The 17,877-nt window shown below is 34.7% G+C and overlaps 1 protein-coding gene across 12 annotated transcripts in view; it reads left to right on the forward strand.

The window, feature by feature from the left end:
• LOC106459206 (NGFI-A-binding protein 1-like) overlaps nt 1-17,877 on the forward strand; it is a 182,549-nt gene that overhangs the window by 15,643 nt on the left and 149,029 nt on the right. For 7 of the 12 annotated variants that reach the window (XM_022385642.1, XM_013918808.2, XM_022385648.1 and 4 more), the window contains one exon: nt 3,248-3,434. The exons of 2 other annotated variants lie outside the window; for them this stretch is intronic. In XM_022385642.1, the coding sequence (XP_022241350.1) occupies nt 3,248-3,434 (187 nt within the window). Of the gene's footprint in view, nt 1-3,247; nt 3,435-10,746; nt 10,811-15,898; nt 16,027-17,877 lie in introns of those variants that run through there. 3 more of the 12 variants (XM_022385649.1, XM_022385652.1, XM_022385651.1) reach the window with 3 other exon arrangements.

The raw sequence follows: 17,877 nt of genomic DNA on the forward strand, positions 1-17,877 counted from the left end.
AAAAAAAAAAAAAAATCAAAAAATCAGGATATGTGTATTTTTTCTATTTTTGAATTCTCACAATAAAAGTGTTGAACAATATTAGCAGATGACTGTGATTCTCTTAGTATATATGGCTACTGTAAATGAAAAAAAAAAAAAAAGAAATAAAACATCATTTCAATCTTATAAGTGTAAATAAATGTCTGAAGTGCCCAAGGATGCACAAAAGTAACCCCTTTTTTTTTCTCTAAATTTTCTGGTGGAGCATGGCCCCCCCCCCCGGGGGGGACGCTACTCGCTGTTGCAGTGCCTCCACAAAAGTCTCCCGATTTTGCACCTCTCGGTGTTGACAGTGTGGGCAGAGCACAGACAGTTCATTGTTTAGCTTTGTGCTTAACTTCAAACAAATAAACAAATCATTTAAAAAACTTTAACACTAATCAGATGTGAAAAGGTAGAGTAAATCACCAACATAAATTATTGAATATAATATTTTTGTTGGTTTATGAAATGTATTAATTGGCTGTTGTTGTTTTTTTGTTATGTTAAAAGTGATAGTCAAATCACTTTATTCGATTAGAACAGCCCATGATTTGAAGGTGGGCAGTGTTGAATATCTATCTTTCCTCTACCCCATTACTTCAAAGTTATGGTACCACCGGTTAGCTGGGGTTAACTTGTGATGGGTTGGCATTCCCTCCAGATGGAACCGGCATAGACGTAGAAACCGGGAGGGGGGGGTGTACTGGTGCATGTGCCTTCTAATTTAGACCGGTAAAAAGTTGTTTCAATTATCAATTTATTGGTCACATTTAACATGGTAAATAAAGTGCTCCAATTGTTGGAGCATCCCCAAATTCAAATTTGTTTCGCCGCTTGTGAGAACCGGATTTCACCATCGGCTTTTACGCGTCTTCTAGGCGTAGGATGGGCTTGACTTGATTATACTAGAGAATTAAGTAAACATATGATTCTTAACAAAGTATTTTAAAATTTAAATAATGATTTTTGCTTTTTTAAAAAAAGAATATACAAATATTAAGTCACTGTATTCTTGTAAAATGTGTTATTTAATCTAGCAAAGTTAAAAGTAATTTTGTTCTAGAGGGAGCTATCTTTTGTAAAATTATTTATTTATTTTTTAATTAATTTAAGAGGCACTAGTAAAAGAGAACCTTTGCATAACGTATAAAGTCGTGTAATAAATATGCCCTATATATATATATATATATATATATATATTGGTAATAGTAATGATGATGAATAAAAAAAAAAAAACTCCCTAGCCCCAGACTCCTTACATAATCTTTATTGATGTTCTGCATGATTCTCTCATTTTTGACTGAAACAAAACGTAATTTTAAATAATCCTAATAATATTGTTGTTGTAAACACATGATGTTTATTTAATCTGCGTACATCTCATGAGAAATTCATTTTTTTCTTGCAATAGCCAGAAACAAAAAAAACCTTGACATTTCGTTACGGAATTTGCAAACTGTAATTCATGTATAATAATCTTCAAAAGTTTTGTAGTCGTTAACCCTGAAAGTGGTTGACTCACAGACGTTTTGTTTTGCTATTTGCTTCTTAGTAATGTCATAGGAAAGCTATTAACCATCCCGAATTTGGCTCTTATTATTAGTGAGGTGATAAAAGAAATTTACGGAACAAATCTGTCTAGATTGATAGCTTTGGATGAAGGCAGTTTATTTTATGGGTTAATTTGTATAACAGGGTTGGGTGTGACCCCAGTAATTAACATGCCATACTGTGAAACCGAGAATTTATTGTTTTTATCCCATTGCCACAGATAAATAGAAAAAGAAAGAGGACTCCACAATTTTGTGATTGTGTTATAAGAGTGACAATTACAACCTCCTGTTCGATTACAGTACCCCAAGAGTACCAGTTCAAATCCGGAGGTAGCTAGCGCAGGTAGCCCTTGTGTAGCTTTGGGCGAATTTCAGAAACGATCAATGAACCATGTGTGTACAAGTTTTAGGGTTATCTGTTAACTTTACATTGAGGGTCGATTTCTACTGTTTTATTTTTCCTTTTTGCGTCCTGAGTATAGCATGTAAGAGCTCTTTTATTTACAGATAATAATTTTTGTTATGCGATGTTTACGAATATATCACCTAATGGAAGACAGTATGTCAAAAGAGTAATCTTGCATATTTATGCCAATTTTTCGTTGTTTCGTGTTTGCTTAATAAAATTAAAATATATAGAAGTGCTTAATTTGCATGTTTCGTTTCCAATTTTAACTTCAGTTTTGTGAATTTTTGTTTTTTACATGTATATTTCATTTTTGTTAAATTCAGATTTTCGATTTTAAACATCCTTGTTTCCATTGTTATTTGAGAGGTAATAGATTGTTAATATTGCTAAGTTTTATTTATTGTTGTTCGTTAGTTTTCGGCTATTAAGAATCTTTCATACGAGCGCAATATAGAGCTCATTTTATAGTCTTCACCCACCTGTGATGAATACCACAGAATACATGTGTTATTGATACATGCATGTATGTATGTAGCATCTCGAGAGTGAAGAGTAGTTTACTAGCCACTTGCGAATCAGCCAGTCAAAAGACGGATCCGCAACCCGTAGTACGTTCCACAACCTCTCCAAGCCTTGCTCGCACTTTTAGTCAGTCTTTCTCTTCTACTCACCGTACGCTGACTGTTCTTTGATCTAAGGACAGATAAATACAGCTTCTGTTCGCACCAAGATCAGGGGCATTTTTGAATCAAGCGGAACATAACTAAACTTGTGGTTCTGAGTTTATGTAAAAAAAAAAATATCGACACGGAAAAAAAACTTCATCTAGAAGTCAGATTTGTTTCGCAAACCTTTTGTTCGCTGACACATTGAACTGATAGCAAACGATGGTGCATTTGAATTGTCGCAGGTTTGTAAACGGGAAGACTGAGTGATGGGATAGTCTTAGCTTTTGTATGAAGTAAAACAAGGCCTGTAAGCCAGCTGTTAATTAAACGGCTATTTTTACTTTACACACGTGTGAATGGGTTTTGCTGACAATGATAGTAGCATGTTACAATATACTTCCCTACTTTTTCCTTTCTTTTACTGGAAATATTTTATTAACCACTAGAGATAATCTCATAATTTCTAGATTCTCGGAAAATCTCGCAGCCCTTCTTGTATTTGTTCATGAAGTTTTATTTTTTATTCCTTGCTTGAGTGCCTAAACAAGTGCCTGACTCTGGCGTTCTTTCCTTTTTTTGTGGGCACCTTGCAGCCCTTCTGTGCTACACCGCCGATGGAGCAAGTTCGTGAGTTGATGAATCATTGTGCTGTGCCATCCACATCCGACACCACAGCCACTACTGGTCCAGGACCAGGCCCCACAGGGCCGCCCCCACCCCCTCTTGTACCCACTGGGTACCTGGGAAATAGAATGATGTCACGCAACGTAAATGGCACAAGTAAGTCGGTCCTTTCTTACAAAGCATGTATGTTTTGCACGAGGATCCTTTTCTGTCCTTAGTGTTGCTTCAAGTAACTATTTTTTTAAAATCAAAGACATAAATATAAATAACACTTATTATTAAAAATGAATTGTAAAACTATAACTTTTTATGTTAATTAACTTGTTTGTTTATTTAGTTTTGCGCAAAGCTACACAAGGGCTATCTGCGCTAGTCGTCTCTAAGTTAGAAGTAGTAAACTAGAGGGAGGTAGTTAGTTAGTCAAAATCATCCAACGCAAACTCTTGGGTTACTCTAATTGAATAATGGGGTTTGACTGTCACTCTTATAAAGAACCGGTGGCCCTAAAGTTCGGAGCGCTTTTTGTTTTTCTTCAGTAATGGAGATTAAACCTTGGATCCACAGTCCAGCATGCTAACTACTGGGCCGCGTTCAGCCAACATTAATACGAACACTATTCTAATTCCAATAAGTATTATGACGGGAGAAAGGTTCGCATCGCCACTTTTAGGTATATTTCGAAAACTAAAGTTCGGTCGTCGACTTCTGAGTTTAAAATTATCAGGTTTTGTATGCTCTTTTAGTATGCAGAGTTCGAACTTTGTTTCTGCATAAGTATGCGATATCCCTTCACTCCGCCCCAACGTGTATCAACAGTCAGTTAGAAGGCTTATAACGCTAAAAATTGAATTTCGATACCCGCGGTGTGAAGTGTCAGATAGCCCAATGCGTGGCTTTGTGTTTAACAACAAACAAATCTTCTCATTCCTACTTATATCCAACCACTTCAATCCCTCCCCACCACCACCACAAATGCAAACATTAAAAGAAAACATTAATTAAGCAGTGAAAGAACATTTCGAACCCTTGCCTATTAATGAATGGTTATCATAAATAAGTGTGAAGGTAAAACAGCTGCAAGTAGTTATGACTGAGATATTTACAACGATTTGAAACGTTGGCGAGGCAGCTTGTCAAAATTCTATTTGAATTTTGGGCTGACAGCTGGGGGAACATTATGTTACGTAAACTCACAAAGATGCAACGGTTAGTGATTGTTTGGTAAACTCGAGCTCTTATAGACGGTTAAGGTTGCTTTCGTTTAGATTATAGCAAGTACATGTCAAGAATATTGATTTGTAAGAGACCAAAATACGAATATTTTGTCATTTCTGCTGTACGTCTTAATTTCTGTTTTCCATTATTTCTTACAAATTTTCCCCGAGATCGATATGCTTAAAATAAATATTCTTATTAGAAAAGTTTTATTTCAAAACATGAATTTTATAGTTTTAGAAAGAAAAAAAAATGGCGCTAACATGTCGTGTTGTTGTGCAATCACTTAATATAACTCAAGGTTATTTTCAAAGGACGTTTATTACATTTTGGATATAATCAAAAGAGTGAAGTATTGATATTCTAAGTATCAATGCAAGGAAGCTGGATAAATCATTGGTTATTGATGTCTTTGTATTGAATAAACGACAAACAAGTAGCTTTTTTAAGTTAGATACATATCGCTGACTTGAAAATTTAAATAAAAAAATTATGCTTAACTGATAAAATACTATTAGTCTCTGTTTGCAAATGTAATGAAAATATGTGTGTGTGACAAGATGACTGTCTGTTTTTAGTTTTATCGCTTACCTGATTCACTAGGCTCTTTTAAGTCTTTTAAGACTTTTCTAATCCACCAGGTTCTTGTAATTCTGTCCTTACGACTTTTCTAACCCACCAGGTTCCTGTAATTCTGTCCTTACGACTTTTCTAACCCACCAGGTTCCTGTAATTCTGTCCTTACGACTTTTCTAATCCACCAGGTTCCTGTAATTCTGTCCTTACGACTTTTCTAACCCACCAGGTTCCTGTAATTCTGTCCTTACGACTTTTCTAATCCACCAGGTTCTTGTAATTCTGCCCTTACGTCTTTACTAATCCACCAGGTTCTTGTAATTCTGTCCTTACGACTTTACTAATCCACTAGGTTCCTGTAATTCTGTCCTTATGATTTTACTCGTACAGTTTAGCGTACGTAACAGGTTGGACTTCTTTTTCTTCTATGAGTGGCCTGGTTCAGTAGGCTGGCTCAGTTTTGATCTTTATTTCAATCTGAAATTTGATTTACTTAGTACATAATAACGCAGCTAACGTAAGTTGTTTTTTGATTATTATAATTATATCTCGCTGCCTGGAGTTATTCAGCAAATTAAATGGACTTCAATGTCTATGAATACACTAATGATTTAAGTTCTTGTTCATCGTCACTATAGTTCGGTTGAGGTAATATGTTGTTTTCATTTTACTTAAGACTAAACTAAGCAAGTTATAGTGGATCCCTTTTTGTGGCTATGACTTGAACTTTTTTCAGAAAGCAAGATATACGTGTGAAATAAGTCAAGGCTATTCACACTCGGAATTTCTTGCATCTCTCAGTGGGTTGAGTTGTAATATGAAACATACACGTTTGCACCACTACTATAACTGAGAACTGCAGTTTAGAGAAATGTCGGTCCAATGAGGTTGACATCTAATGTTTATATACTAGTTCTACTATTTAGTGAACTGGTCGTAATGAAGAAACAGTTTTTGTTTCGTTTTGTCAGCACAACAATATTTGTTAATAGCATCATTATAAAAATAGTCACACGTGCTACGTTTTACGATGGAAATGGATAACCCACGCGTAATATCTGGGGTGAGCTTAAGTTCGAATATGATTGGGGATGCCATATTCGAATCGTGTATGAAAGGCATATCCGTATAATCGGTACAAAATTCAGTTTTGCAAAACAAGTAATAAAATCTTTTTACATCAACACAAAAATCATTTCTAAGATAATAGTAGCAAAAATTTACGTTCTAAACATTATTTTTTATCAATACAACTGTAGAGATGGCTCCTATAGGTAACTACATAATACATTTTTTATTATTTCTTAATGAAACTACGATTGTAATGTTGAGTATTCTATAAGTAATTTGTAATGGAAAGTATGATAAAAATAACGGTTTACATATTTGTTAGGAGTCGAATAAATAGCCACGAATACTACGCTAAAATTGATGACACAAACAGTTGTTAGTTTACTTCTTATTCCTATATAATTATGTTTTTATCCTATAAAGTTTGAATTGTTTAGTCTCATTTTATGTAATCTTATATGTTCGGTTATCGGTTTTGTATTTTTTGTGGCATAGTATCGAAATTTCTTTAATCTCAGATTCGTAGCTTTGATTTTGTTTGTTATGCTGAGTCCAAGTTGGAGTTTTTAAGGATTTCGGGCTGAATTATGTGATTATAATAAAAAATCCTACACTTCAAGTTAACTTAAACAGAATAATTTAGAGAAATCTACAAATGCTACAAGTCGATAGTTTGTTATGTAGTTTGAGGGTGATAGTTTGTTATGTAGTTTGAGGGTGATAGTTTGTTATGAGTTTAAGGGTGATAGTTTGTTATGTAGTTTGATATAAGATTCAATTTATTAACATATCTAATTAAATATTCTGCGTTTGTTCTTTTATTTCCCGAAATGTTCGACGTGAGACGCAACTGTCAATTTATTAATTATCGTGAAAGCTCTTTAAGAGGCTCCTTGATCATCTTACACACACTTTTTCAATATAATACATTTTTTAACTAAGGTACTCAGTTTCGAAACCTATTAACGATTATGTGGAAGAACTTTGCCTGGTTATAGCTTCATAGTATGTGGAGTATCAAGTTTAGTACTAGTTAGCGTTTCCTCTTTATGTACTATTTAAATTGAGTTGGCAAGAAATGCACAAATAAATAGCGTAAGTCGATACAGACTCAAAAAATCAAACAAGAAGAAAACTTTATTCCACTTAGAGTTCCAAAACGAACCGGTAGCAAGTTCCGTGGAGTGTTGGCAGAATTTTTCACCTGCTGCCAAATATGTGCTTTTTCAGACTTCCTCTTGTATCTCAAAATTTCTGAGTTGCCAGGACTTTTTAGCCGTATCTAAATGGGTTATTTATAAGGAAGATAACAATATATTAATAATGATAAAATAATAAACATTAAGAATGCTACACTAGTACGATTGGAAAATAAATGTAAGAAGTCTACCATGCTGCTTACAAACAGCACAGGAACACTTTCAAAATTTACCGGAAATATGAGCTTAGGATTCCGTGTAAGATTCTGCTTGCCGGGTAAATGCTGACTAGAGCAAGCAATCTCGGCAATTTTAATTTCGTTTCTTGTGTTTTCACAGTGTACTCCTTAGCAAAACTATGCAATTTGAAGTGTAAGATTTGTATTTATTGTAGTATATATCATTGAAACCTGTCCAAACTAATGCTTAATCTACTAGAGGTGAAAAGATAAGAGTTATATTTTTTGAAACATCTCTTCACTGTGTTGATTATAGTCAATTAATAAACTTAATACATTTACCGTGCTTTGACTTATATGTAGCCTGTTTTAGTAATTTACAATTGGAAAAAAAAATCGGCATGGGAGGAGAAAAAAATTGAGGTATTTTTAGTGTTATGGTTAATTTTGAAAGGTAAACCTAACTTTTATAGTAACAAGCTTCAAAACTGTATTTAGTGCAAGATACTGAGCCTCTGCATGCACGAGGTCTCGTTGTTGTGTTGATTGTGCCGGTAAAATAGGGCTCGAGTTTCAAAAACTTAGTTTAAAGAATTCATATTTACCGGAAATGGCTGGATTTGGAACATTTCAGCTTGTACGTCAGAATATAGGTGGTAGACACGGTACCTTTCTATTCATGTTCATGCGTTCTTGAAAACGGGATGAACAAATTTCGGCACTATTTTGGTTTATAAAGTGTATACCCTTGGAATAATATCGTTTAATTTAAACAACGAGCTTCACATTTCATCCAATATAGACGCGTTTCACACGAGAAGTTGTCTTGATACAATAGGCATGCTCGGAATCTATTCACTTCCGTGTTGAAAAGAGCTGTTTTTCTTCTCCGTTGGCTCCTCGAAAAGATCGTATGTTCCAAATATTCCACCTTCAGTCAAGTGTAATATAACAAAGTGTTGGATAAAATATAAGTTAATGAAAAATCAGAACTCAAAGAGACTTGAACATTCATAGCATCTCCAGAAGTTAACATTAGTAACAAGAATCAATAATTATTAGCTTTCTTGGTGTAGTTCTTCACATCAAATTGTTTAGCTTTCTAAAATTACCTAAGTAATGTCTGTAAAACGAAGAAGGTGGCAACAAGGTCTAGTTCGTATAAACAGAACCATTAGGAGTTCCATGTATGAAGTATCGGTTACGAATCTGACAGATATATGAAACTAGAACCATTAGGAGTTCCATGTATGAAGTATCGGTTACGAATCTGACAGATATATGAAACTAGAACCATTAGGAGTTCCATGTATGAAGTATCGGTTACGAATCTGACAGATATATGAAACTAGAACCATTAGGAGTTCCATGTATGAAGTATCGGTTACGAATCTGACAGATATATGAAACTTCTAGTGTATTTATTACAGCAAAATGTCTCTCCTTTGTTTATTTAATCGGAGTTATAAGGCGATTTAATTAAACTATAACAGAAAGTGATTCAAAAGCAACATTGAAACTATTTGAGTCTGTATTTTTATATAAATGTGCAGCCAAATGTGTTTATACTTGCCCGTATACATGAAATTATATTTGCAGACAAAAAAACAAAAACGAGGTACATGTGTACTTCTAAAAATAAAAGCTTCAAAGTTGTCATTAGTTGATATAAAAACTTGTATATTATTCATATATTAGTATATGTAGCTAATGTGAAAAGAAAAAATCGCGCTTCTTACTTTGGTAATGTGAGTGTTATAATGGTAATAGTCAAATCCTGCTATTCTGTCAGATCTTTACGCAGGTTGATCTTGTAGTAGAACTCTATACTTCAGGTACGAACCAGTGTGATACCGAAAAATATCCGTTGCACTTTAAGCTGTGGATGCGTTATAAGCGTGATAGTCAATCCCATAGTATGGATGGTATGGCGCTGCTGACTAGCTGACATCACTCTGGTCAGTAGTTCAAAATTATGGATAGCAGCAGATGGCTGTTGATTAGTTTTGCGCGAACATCGGAAAACAAACATAAATGGGTACTTTTTGTCACATACACCCCAATAAAGTTCTAGGGGAACGTTGGATTTTTCATATGCATTTTTTATTATTAATGAAAGTACTATGTACCCTGTATACTAAGAATACGAAGTTATTCAGGATTAACGCCAAAAATTGAAATAGTTTTCAGAGTATCATAAAAGGGAACATAAAGATTGGTTTCAAAACTTGTAGAAATATTATTCTAAGGGGGTTTAAACAGCACATTCATTATGTGAAGTTTAGACTTGATAAAATCTTAAATACGCGATATTTGCTAATAGATACGTGTTGGAAAACACTGTAATGTGTAACTAGCATTCTCATTAGTTTGGTAAAGGCTTAGAAGTATGGAATGCGCTTTCTAACAAGTACATAATGATATATATATTTGATTTGACACCATAGGCTATTCTTTCTCTGAATTCATGAGATTTTCTATCATAAATAGCTTGTAAAATTAAGCTTGGAATACCTTTATCGAAAACAGAGATGATAAATAAAATCGTTACGTATTTGAATTTCGTGTTCCCGTTATTCGGTTCAAAAGCGGACGAAGCCCCTGTGGAGGCAAGTTCTTAAGACTGTCAGGCTTCCCTCTAGTCCAAAGTTTACAATTAGGCTGCTGTACCTGAACCCTAGGGTTCTCTGATCTGGACGGCCATATACGCATGAGGTATTTTCCGTTCAGGTTGAAAATGCCATTTCTCCGGAGATAGCATTCTCAAAGTAAAGTAGTTGCTTCCATGTGTGCGACTACTTTGTTAGTGTATCTATGATTGAATTGTTAGCTAGATCATGACGTTTAAAATGCAAGTGTATGACTATCATTGCGTGTTTTCACGTTGGTTTTGTACTCGCGAATAAAGGGTTTGATTACTTAAGAATGTACTAGTGTGTCACAAAAATATTAATCATTTGGTCACGTTCGTTGTATGTTTATGTAAGATAAAGAGCCCAACACAGTCTTGATTCTGTGTTGTCTGCGTATAAATAACTGAAACCAACTTGGATTAAATAGCTATGTATGAGTAAGTAAACGTATATGTTGTTATTATTAGCTGTATAACTAATCCTTGGTATACATTGAAATAGCCCAATCGATTTATCTTAATCTTGAAACAATAGCTTTAAATGATTCAGTCTCAACTATATCTTATTAAAAATTCTGTTGATTATATTGCAGGATTTATGTAACAGGATGAAAACGATAAGCGTGTACACGCAGTTTTTAGAGTGATAAATGATTATATGTAAGTATTTTTTTTATAACAAGTTAACATAAAAGCATTTACAAATTAACTATCGGTTTCGTTTGAAAGATTCTTTTGAGCATGACTTCAGAAACCAATTTGAGAATTGACAGTTAATAATCTCACGCACACACACACACATACAGACGTACATACATACGTACGTAGGTAGGTAATGTGGTGCTACCGATATTTTATGACTTTTGTCAAGGGTATGTCACATTCCTTTCAGGCCCAAAATATTCATACACTCGAAACATAAAGTTGCGTTCAGATCGGATATTTTTCATTGCGAAAACTGGAATATCGTTTGCAATTAAGACATTGAAAAACAAAGGACTAAGTTCGTCTACTTAGGACATCTAGACCATGCAAAAAGAAACCTGCAACAAGTCGTACCCCAGCTGTAGTAAGTAAAGTGTAGCATTTTGTGACAGTTGGGAATCAACAAACACAAAGGTCAGTAGCAAAAGCCGTCCACGTGCTCCAGGAGACAGTATGCATTATAATCAAGAAGGAACACCATATGTAAGAGCGACATAAATCGTTTCACCAACATGTTTGTTTAACCTTCACGTACTTCGAACAGCTAGAGAAGAAAACTGGTATTCATGTTACTCTACAAGCAGATTTAGCAATCATGCCGCCAAGCACATCGTCTGTGGTTTTCCGGCCGCGGAAAAGGACGCAGGGAAAAATCCAGTTCTCGAACACTAGATGGGTTATGGAACGTTATTATGTAGGAGTAGTGTGCTTTGGACACGATAGCCTTACGATGGAGATATTGTCAAGATGTTGATCGTCAGATAAAGCATGACCGAACGTGGCGACATGGACTATAACGGTGTGGTGAGGCTCCGAAATCGTTTTAATATAACGTTTCTCCAAAGTGTGTTACGAGTTTCTTGAGAAATTCCTCTGATCAATTTCATCATCGCTGAGAAAATATACTAGCATACCCGATGCCTCAGATTGAGAGCTTTTAGAAAATCTATACACACGCAGAAGGCAGTGACAGGTCACGATGTGTACAATAAATCAACGTGTATGGAAGTGAGGAAAATGTACTTTTTTGTGTTGAAGAAACTGGAGATGAAAAAAAAATCTACCATTTTGAGTTAGAAATTTTAATTGTAATTGCTAAATATAACATTGAAATGTAATGCATCTGTTTAACATACCGATATTTAATAGCTATGTACTGTCATAAGTGGCTTTCTCTCAATGCATAGTACAAATATGAATGTCCGCGACCCCCCCCCCTTCCCAATCACACACACACACACAATATTTTGTAAATTACGTGCTGGGTGAATTCACGTATAATAATATTACTAAGCGCCGTGTGTTGGATGAATTTACTTATCCTTTAGTTACCAACATGGATATATTATGAACCCATATTTGTAGTTTGAATCATGACCCAAGCGTATTGTTTCTTTATCTACAGATTTTACTGTAAATGTTGTGTGAATAGTACAAATAAATGTTGGGTACAAAATGTACCCATGTTGACCATGTACTTCTGTGTATCTTTATAATAGGCTAATTGTCGCTGTTCGCATGAAATTAATTTAGACTAGTTTAAAATGGCAATAATATTAAATTCCAGAAAAAGTTAATGCTTTAGATGTCCGTTTATAAAACATATTCATGAATGATCTACTAGTGCACGTGACTTAGAAAACGTGAAAGTAAACGGTACTTTTCTGTTACACCCCTGCAAATAGTAAGTTTTTACTATATGCACACTATGGTTATTACTATATTCAAAAATAATTATTATGGACGCTTACTATACGAATAAAATGCATATTTATATTCTTTTATATGTTTATATATGTATGTGTTATTAAAATTGTGGAAAAGTACCAAGCAAACATATTACTCTAAGTGGTGAGAAGTGAACATTTGTCAGTACAAGTTAGCGAATGAAAAAAACTGTAAATACATGACACGAATATTTTCTGAGAGATACTTATTGCAATGTGCAACTACCATTCCAATATCTATCATATACAGTTTCTAATCTCTTCATTAATGATATGTTTTAGAAGTGCCAGTTCTCAGAGCACGTTCTTGGCAAAATCACGATTTTGGATCTTCTTTATGAACTAAAGCTATCTGCCGCCGTTTCTCACTTTGAATTAACGTCTAAAGGAAAGCAGCCAGTCATCAGCCCCCTACCGACCACGTCAAGAAACAGACGACACTCTCATCACACAACCACACCTGAAAGTACGGGGAATATTTCTTCAGTATCTCACGGATTCGAACCTGGCTCGCCAGCTACGAAATCCAGAGCTTTATCTCGGGGCCAATCCGCGATCACCTTTATGAACAATAAGTTTTAAAAGAATTCACAAATACCAGTCATTAACCACATAACTTTCTTTACAGAAAAAAAAAAGTGCTACAAAAGTTTATTAGCATCTGATAAAACTTTTTTCATTAATAAATCACAAGCCACATTATTAAAAACTCCAACTTCACTTTGGTAAAGAAGTCCCAAAAAGTAGGTGACCGAAGACCTCCTGGCAAGAAAGCAGTACCAGATATTCTTTGTACACGCTTGGAAATTGGCAAATAGCCAGATCGTGCATGCAATATGTGACTTAATCACTAATAGCGTCATTGACCTACCTGGCGACAACTACTTCCTAAAAGTACACGACTTTCAGGCCTTTATTTGTATAATTATTTACCTTTAAAATATTGCATTTAACAAAAAGCTACATATCGCAAGACGTTATATTAGTATTTAAAAACACGAATGGTCTTTAGAAAATTCCCTCTAATTTGTTATCGCGGCTTACAACGCTAAAATCTAGGGTTCGATTCTCTGCAGTATACAGAGCGCTGATATCTCATTTTGTAGCTTTGTGCTAAGAAAAGACAACAACCAACAACAGTTTTAGTATTGTGTGAAAATGTTTAGATTTTATGTAGTTGGAAAAGTGATTGTCGTAGAATCTACTTAAACTATTTGTGATACTTGTTCTAACAATTCCTTTTTTGACTATCAGACACTCGTAATTTCTCTTGCTACCACAACAAAGTAGTCATGCTTTTGATACTTGTACTTGTTATCTCTGTGATTGCCCCCACCCCAGTGGTACAGTGGTATGTCTGCGAACTGACAATGCTAGATATCGGGTTTCGATACCCGTGGTTGGCAGAGTACAGATAGACCATTGTATAGCTTTGTACTTAACTTTCAAACAAACAATCTCTGTGACAAACTTTTCTTACTGATTAGATAGCCATACTTGAGGTGTATAAGTTGTCAATCCCTGATATAAAGTAGTTGCATGTCAATGTTACTTTGGGACCAAGTGTTTGTTTTTGGTGTGAAATACGTATCCTTGAGACTATATAATAAGTTTAGGTGCTTCAAATAAACTTATCTTTTTCAGGGTATCGGGTTTTTCTCGCAGATAATGTAGTTGTTTTTTATTCTAGATAGAGTTTTGTTACGTACAAATTATTGTGTCTCGCCTTTAATAATTACTGTATCTAGTATACAAAGATCATTTTCTGGCAGTTAAGTTTGATTATATTTAGGGTTAGCTCTCAAATTATTGGTTACCTGTTACGTCATGAGTATTTTTTATTTTTTTTTGCCCTTTCAGAACATTCAGTATAAAGACCTGATAAGGACTGATTTTATATATAATATACGACTGAAAATATATAAGGAATCCCTGTAGTAATAAGTGGAATTATTTACAATAACTTCGTGCATAATCAGTTGGGCGCGGATTGGCCCTGTGGTAGAACTGTAGAACTCTGAATTTCGTAGCTGGTGATCTGGGCTCGAATCTGTGCGATAAATACTCCAAACTTTAGGTGCGTTTATAAGACTAACAGTCAACCCTCTAGCGTGGATGGTAGTGTAGTTGACTTTGATCAATAGCTCAAAATTAGGGACGGCGATAGATAGCCTTATCAGCCTTGCCAATAATACAAAATATAGTGTATAAATATTTTAGAAAAAACAAAAAACGTTTAATAAACCGTCGCGTTCTGAGCCCTATCAAAACCTTTGGATTAATATTATATACATAAACCACGTTTCTGAATTGCGAATTACACGATGCTACAGCCCCCTCCCCTCAGCGGTTAATCTGAGGGCTTATAACGCTAAAATTCGGAGATCGATATCCGCGGTGGACAGAGCACAGATAACCTATTGTGTAACTTTGTGTTTAGCAACCAACCAACAAACAGTGTCGTGCATGAATTGATTAAGTATATTTGAAGATCACGTTTCCCTTTTGGAACTTTTGTTGCTTTTAACACTAACAGCTGGCTGACGTTCATCCAAAGCCACTAATTAATAGCTCTGTATAATTAGGTTAAAGTCTTAACAAAATAAAACAAGATATTTTGTTCTTCTTGATGAAAATGTCGTTGTTTAACACGTTGTTGGAGTATCTGGTATGGTTTCAAGCCAATATTGTGAGCCAACAAATAAATACTGCCACCACTATATATCTATCTCATGTAATTTATAAAGCTGTGTCAGGAGCCAACAGTTCAAACTCGTTAGGAAGCACTAGATGAAAGGATAATTCTAAAGTGTTTTTGCGTTACGCACCAGATGTAACTGTAATGCACCCAAAGTGCTGCGACTGCTAATGGCCGCTGTCTAAAAACAGACATCAGAAATAGCTTTGTTTTCTCGTGCTTAAGGCATAACAGGGAAATCCTTAATAAATAACAAAAAATAGAGAAAAAAAGAGAATATACCATTAACAAATGAAATAACTCAGACTAAGAAAGTCGTTCTACTATAATTTGAAGGTGTTTGAAAGAATCGTCTCATTGATCTGTATCTCTAGGACGAGTCTTTTGTTCTAGAATTACAAACAGTGACAAATGTGAATTAAAACAGAATACTGCTTTTCCATTCGTGCAAGATACGAATCATCAATTCACACACTTCCAGTCAAGATAAAAGTTTACCCGGTATGCACAGTACTGCCAACGTTATTTTAAATGCAGAATTGAGTGTCGATATATATTGTACGTCTTTTTTTTATAATACTTACTATGTTATTAATTTATAAAACTTCTTTTAAAAAGTCAGAGACGGGGTTGTGACGTTGAATCGAAGAAGAAATAGCACCGATAGGAAACGTAGCATGTTAGACACGCCATTTCTTCTCAAGAGAGAGAGAGACTACAGACAAACTGGATGCTATTGATTTTAAGTAATAGTATAAAAAATATATATCGCTCTTTAATATTGCTGATATTGCCATTATTACTGGAACCAGTATTACTAGTGCTATTTTGAATGTCATGTTCCCTCCCCCTTTTTTTCACATTGTCACCGGTGCCATTTTTACAGGTGGCGCTATTATTATGGGATATCGGATGGCGTGCGTGTGCGGTACTCACTCGCTTGCGCTTTACGTATGCTGAGTACTAGCATAAAGTTTTATATAAGTTCATCCCCGTCTCCATCGTTGTGCAATTTTGTGAACAATAAAAAATGGTATCTTGCTTTTTCTGATAATTCAGAAAGGATTGTATAATATAATATTTTCATTTGTTTTATCGAAATCGGCTTAATGGGCTATCTGTACTGTGTCCATCACGGGGAGCGAATCTGGAATTCTAGTTTTAAAAGCCCTCGAGCCTACCGCTTAGCTATCGTGGAAAATATTTCCTTTTATACACGCTAAAAGAACGAAATGGTATAGATATATGTCTTCAGATTTCAGTACTCAATTTGAAGAAGAATACGAAATCCGAACAATTCTTAAAAACTTTGAAAATGTTTGAGTAAAAAAATTGCCGGAGAAAAGTGTTTGATGAAGGTAAGCATCTTTTAAGAACAGTTTGACCCTAATGAAGAAATGTCCAGCTTTCGAAAACACTTTGATTACAGTTTTGTCTTTTATTGTTTTTTTTTTTGTTTAACATGCATGTGTTTTATTTACACTCTTCTCCTTGGAGTTGAGTCCATGGTAAAATGATAAATGTTGTCAAAGTTTAAACCGGTTGTTTGACTATAGGGTAGACAGTGCTAAGTTAAATTGATTTTTCATATATAGGGATCAGTAACCTGATCAGAAAAGTAATTTATTTTAGGGGGAAAATAAACATTTTAATATGACAAAACATTCCCGTCACCCAACATGCTAGCGCTGTAGGGTTACCGTCAGAGCCAGTCACCAGAGTGTAAAAATACCCGAGTGCCCGACCTTAAATCTAGATGGAATTAAAGTCGAATGAAGAATAACTTAACGTGGCCTACTGTTTAAAGCAAGCAACTTAAAAACGATTTTTATTGTTCTAGGTGGACATTGTAATAAGGTTAAAATATAAACTTTTAGTTAAAAAAATTCTTGGCATTTGTTTATTATAACAAATCTCCTAATAAAATGTACACGTTTTAGGGTATACATCTTCACGAAAGACTAATACTATATAGGGTTGGCTTTTCCGAAAAAAAATAAATAAATTATCTAGATGCATATCTAACAAGACCGTTTAATTTATTGTCATTTGATGTTAAGGCTATAAATCATGAAAGTATTGTTAAATCTTCTTAAAGTGAATATCTGATTCCTTTTCAAGTTAAACATTCCTGTTTATTTTCTTTTAGAATTTTCGTACAAGGATACACAAGGACCATTAGTTCGTAGCCATCCCTAATGTTGAACAAACTGACTAGAGGGGAGGCAACTAGTCAACAGCATTCATCGATAACTTATGGGCTACATTTCTTTAACTAAATAGTTACAGTTGATTCCCATTCTTAAGGCGTACCCACGAAACCAGCACAATTTGGCGGCGATGGGACGCAAACCATGCATCCTTGATTTCACAGTCTGGGTACGCTAACCACTAGTTCACTCTCGGCCTGCAAATATTCTTACTAAAATGTAGTTTCTATTTCGAGTAGATAACCTTAATAGATAAAAATGCATTTTTTAGGGTGGGTATTTTAACTGTATCCCCAGCAATAAATTTGAGGGCTTATACGTTAAAACCTGGAGCTCGATACCCGTTGTAGACACTGTGTGCAGACTGTCTATTGTTTGGCGTTGTGT

The sequence above is a fragment of the Limulus polyphemus genome, unplaced genomic scaffold (assembly GCF_000517525.1).
Source record: "Limulus polyphemus unplaced genomic scaffold, Limulus_polyphemus-2.1.2 Scaffold575, whole genome shotgun sequence".
In the NCBI taxonomy this organism is placed as follows: domain Eukaryota; kingdom Metazoa; phylum Arthropoda; class Merostomata; order Xiphosura; family Limulidae; genus Limulus; species Limulus polyphemus.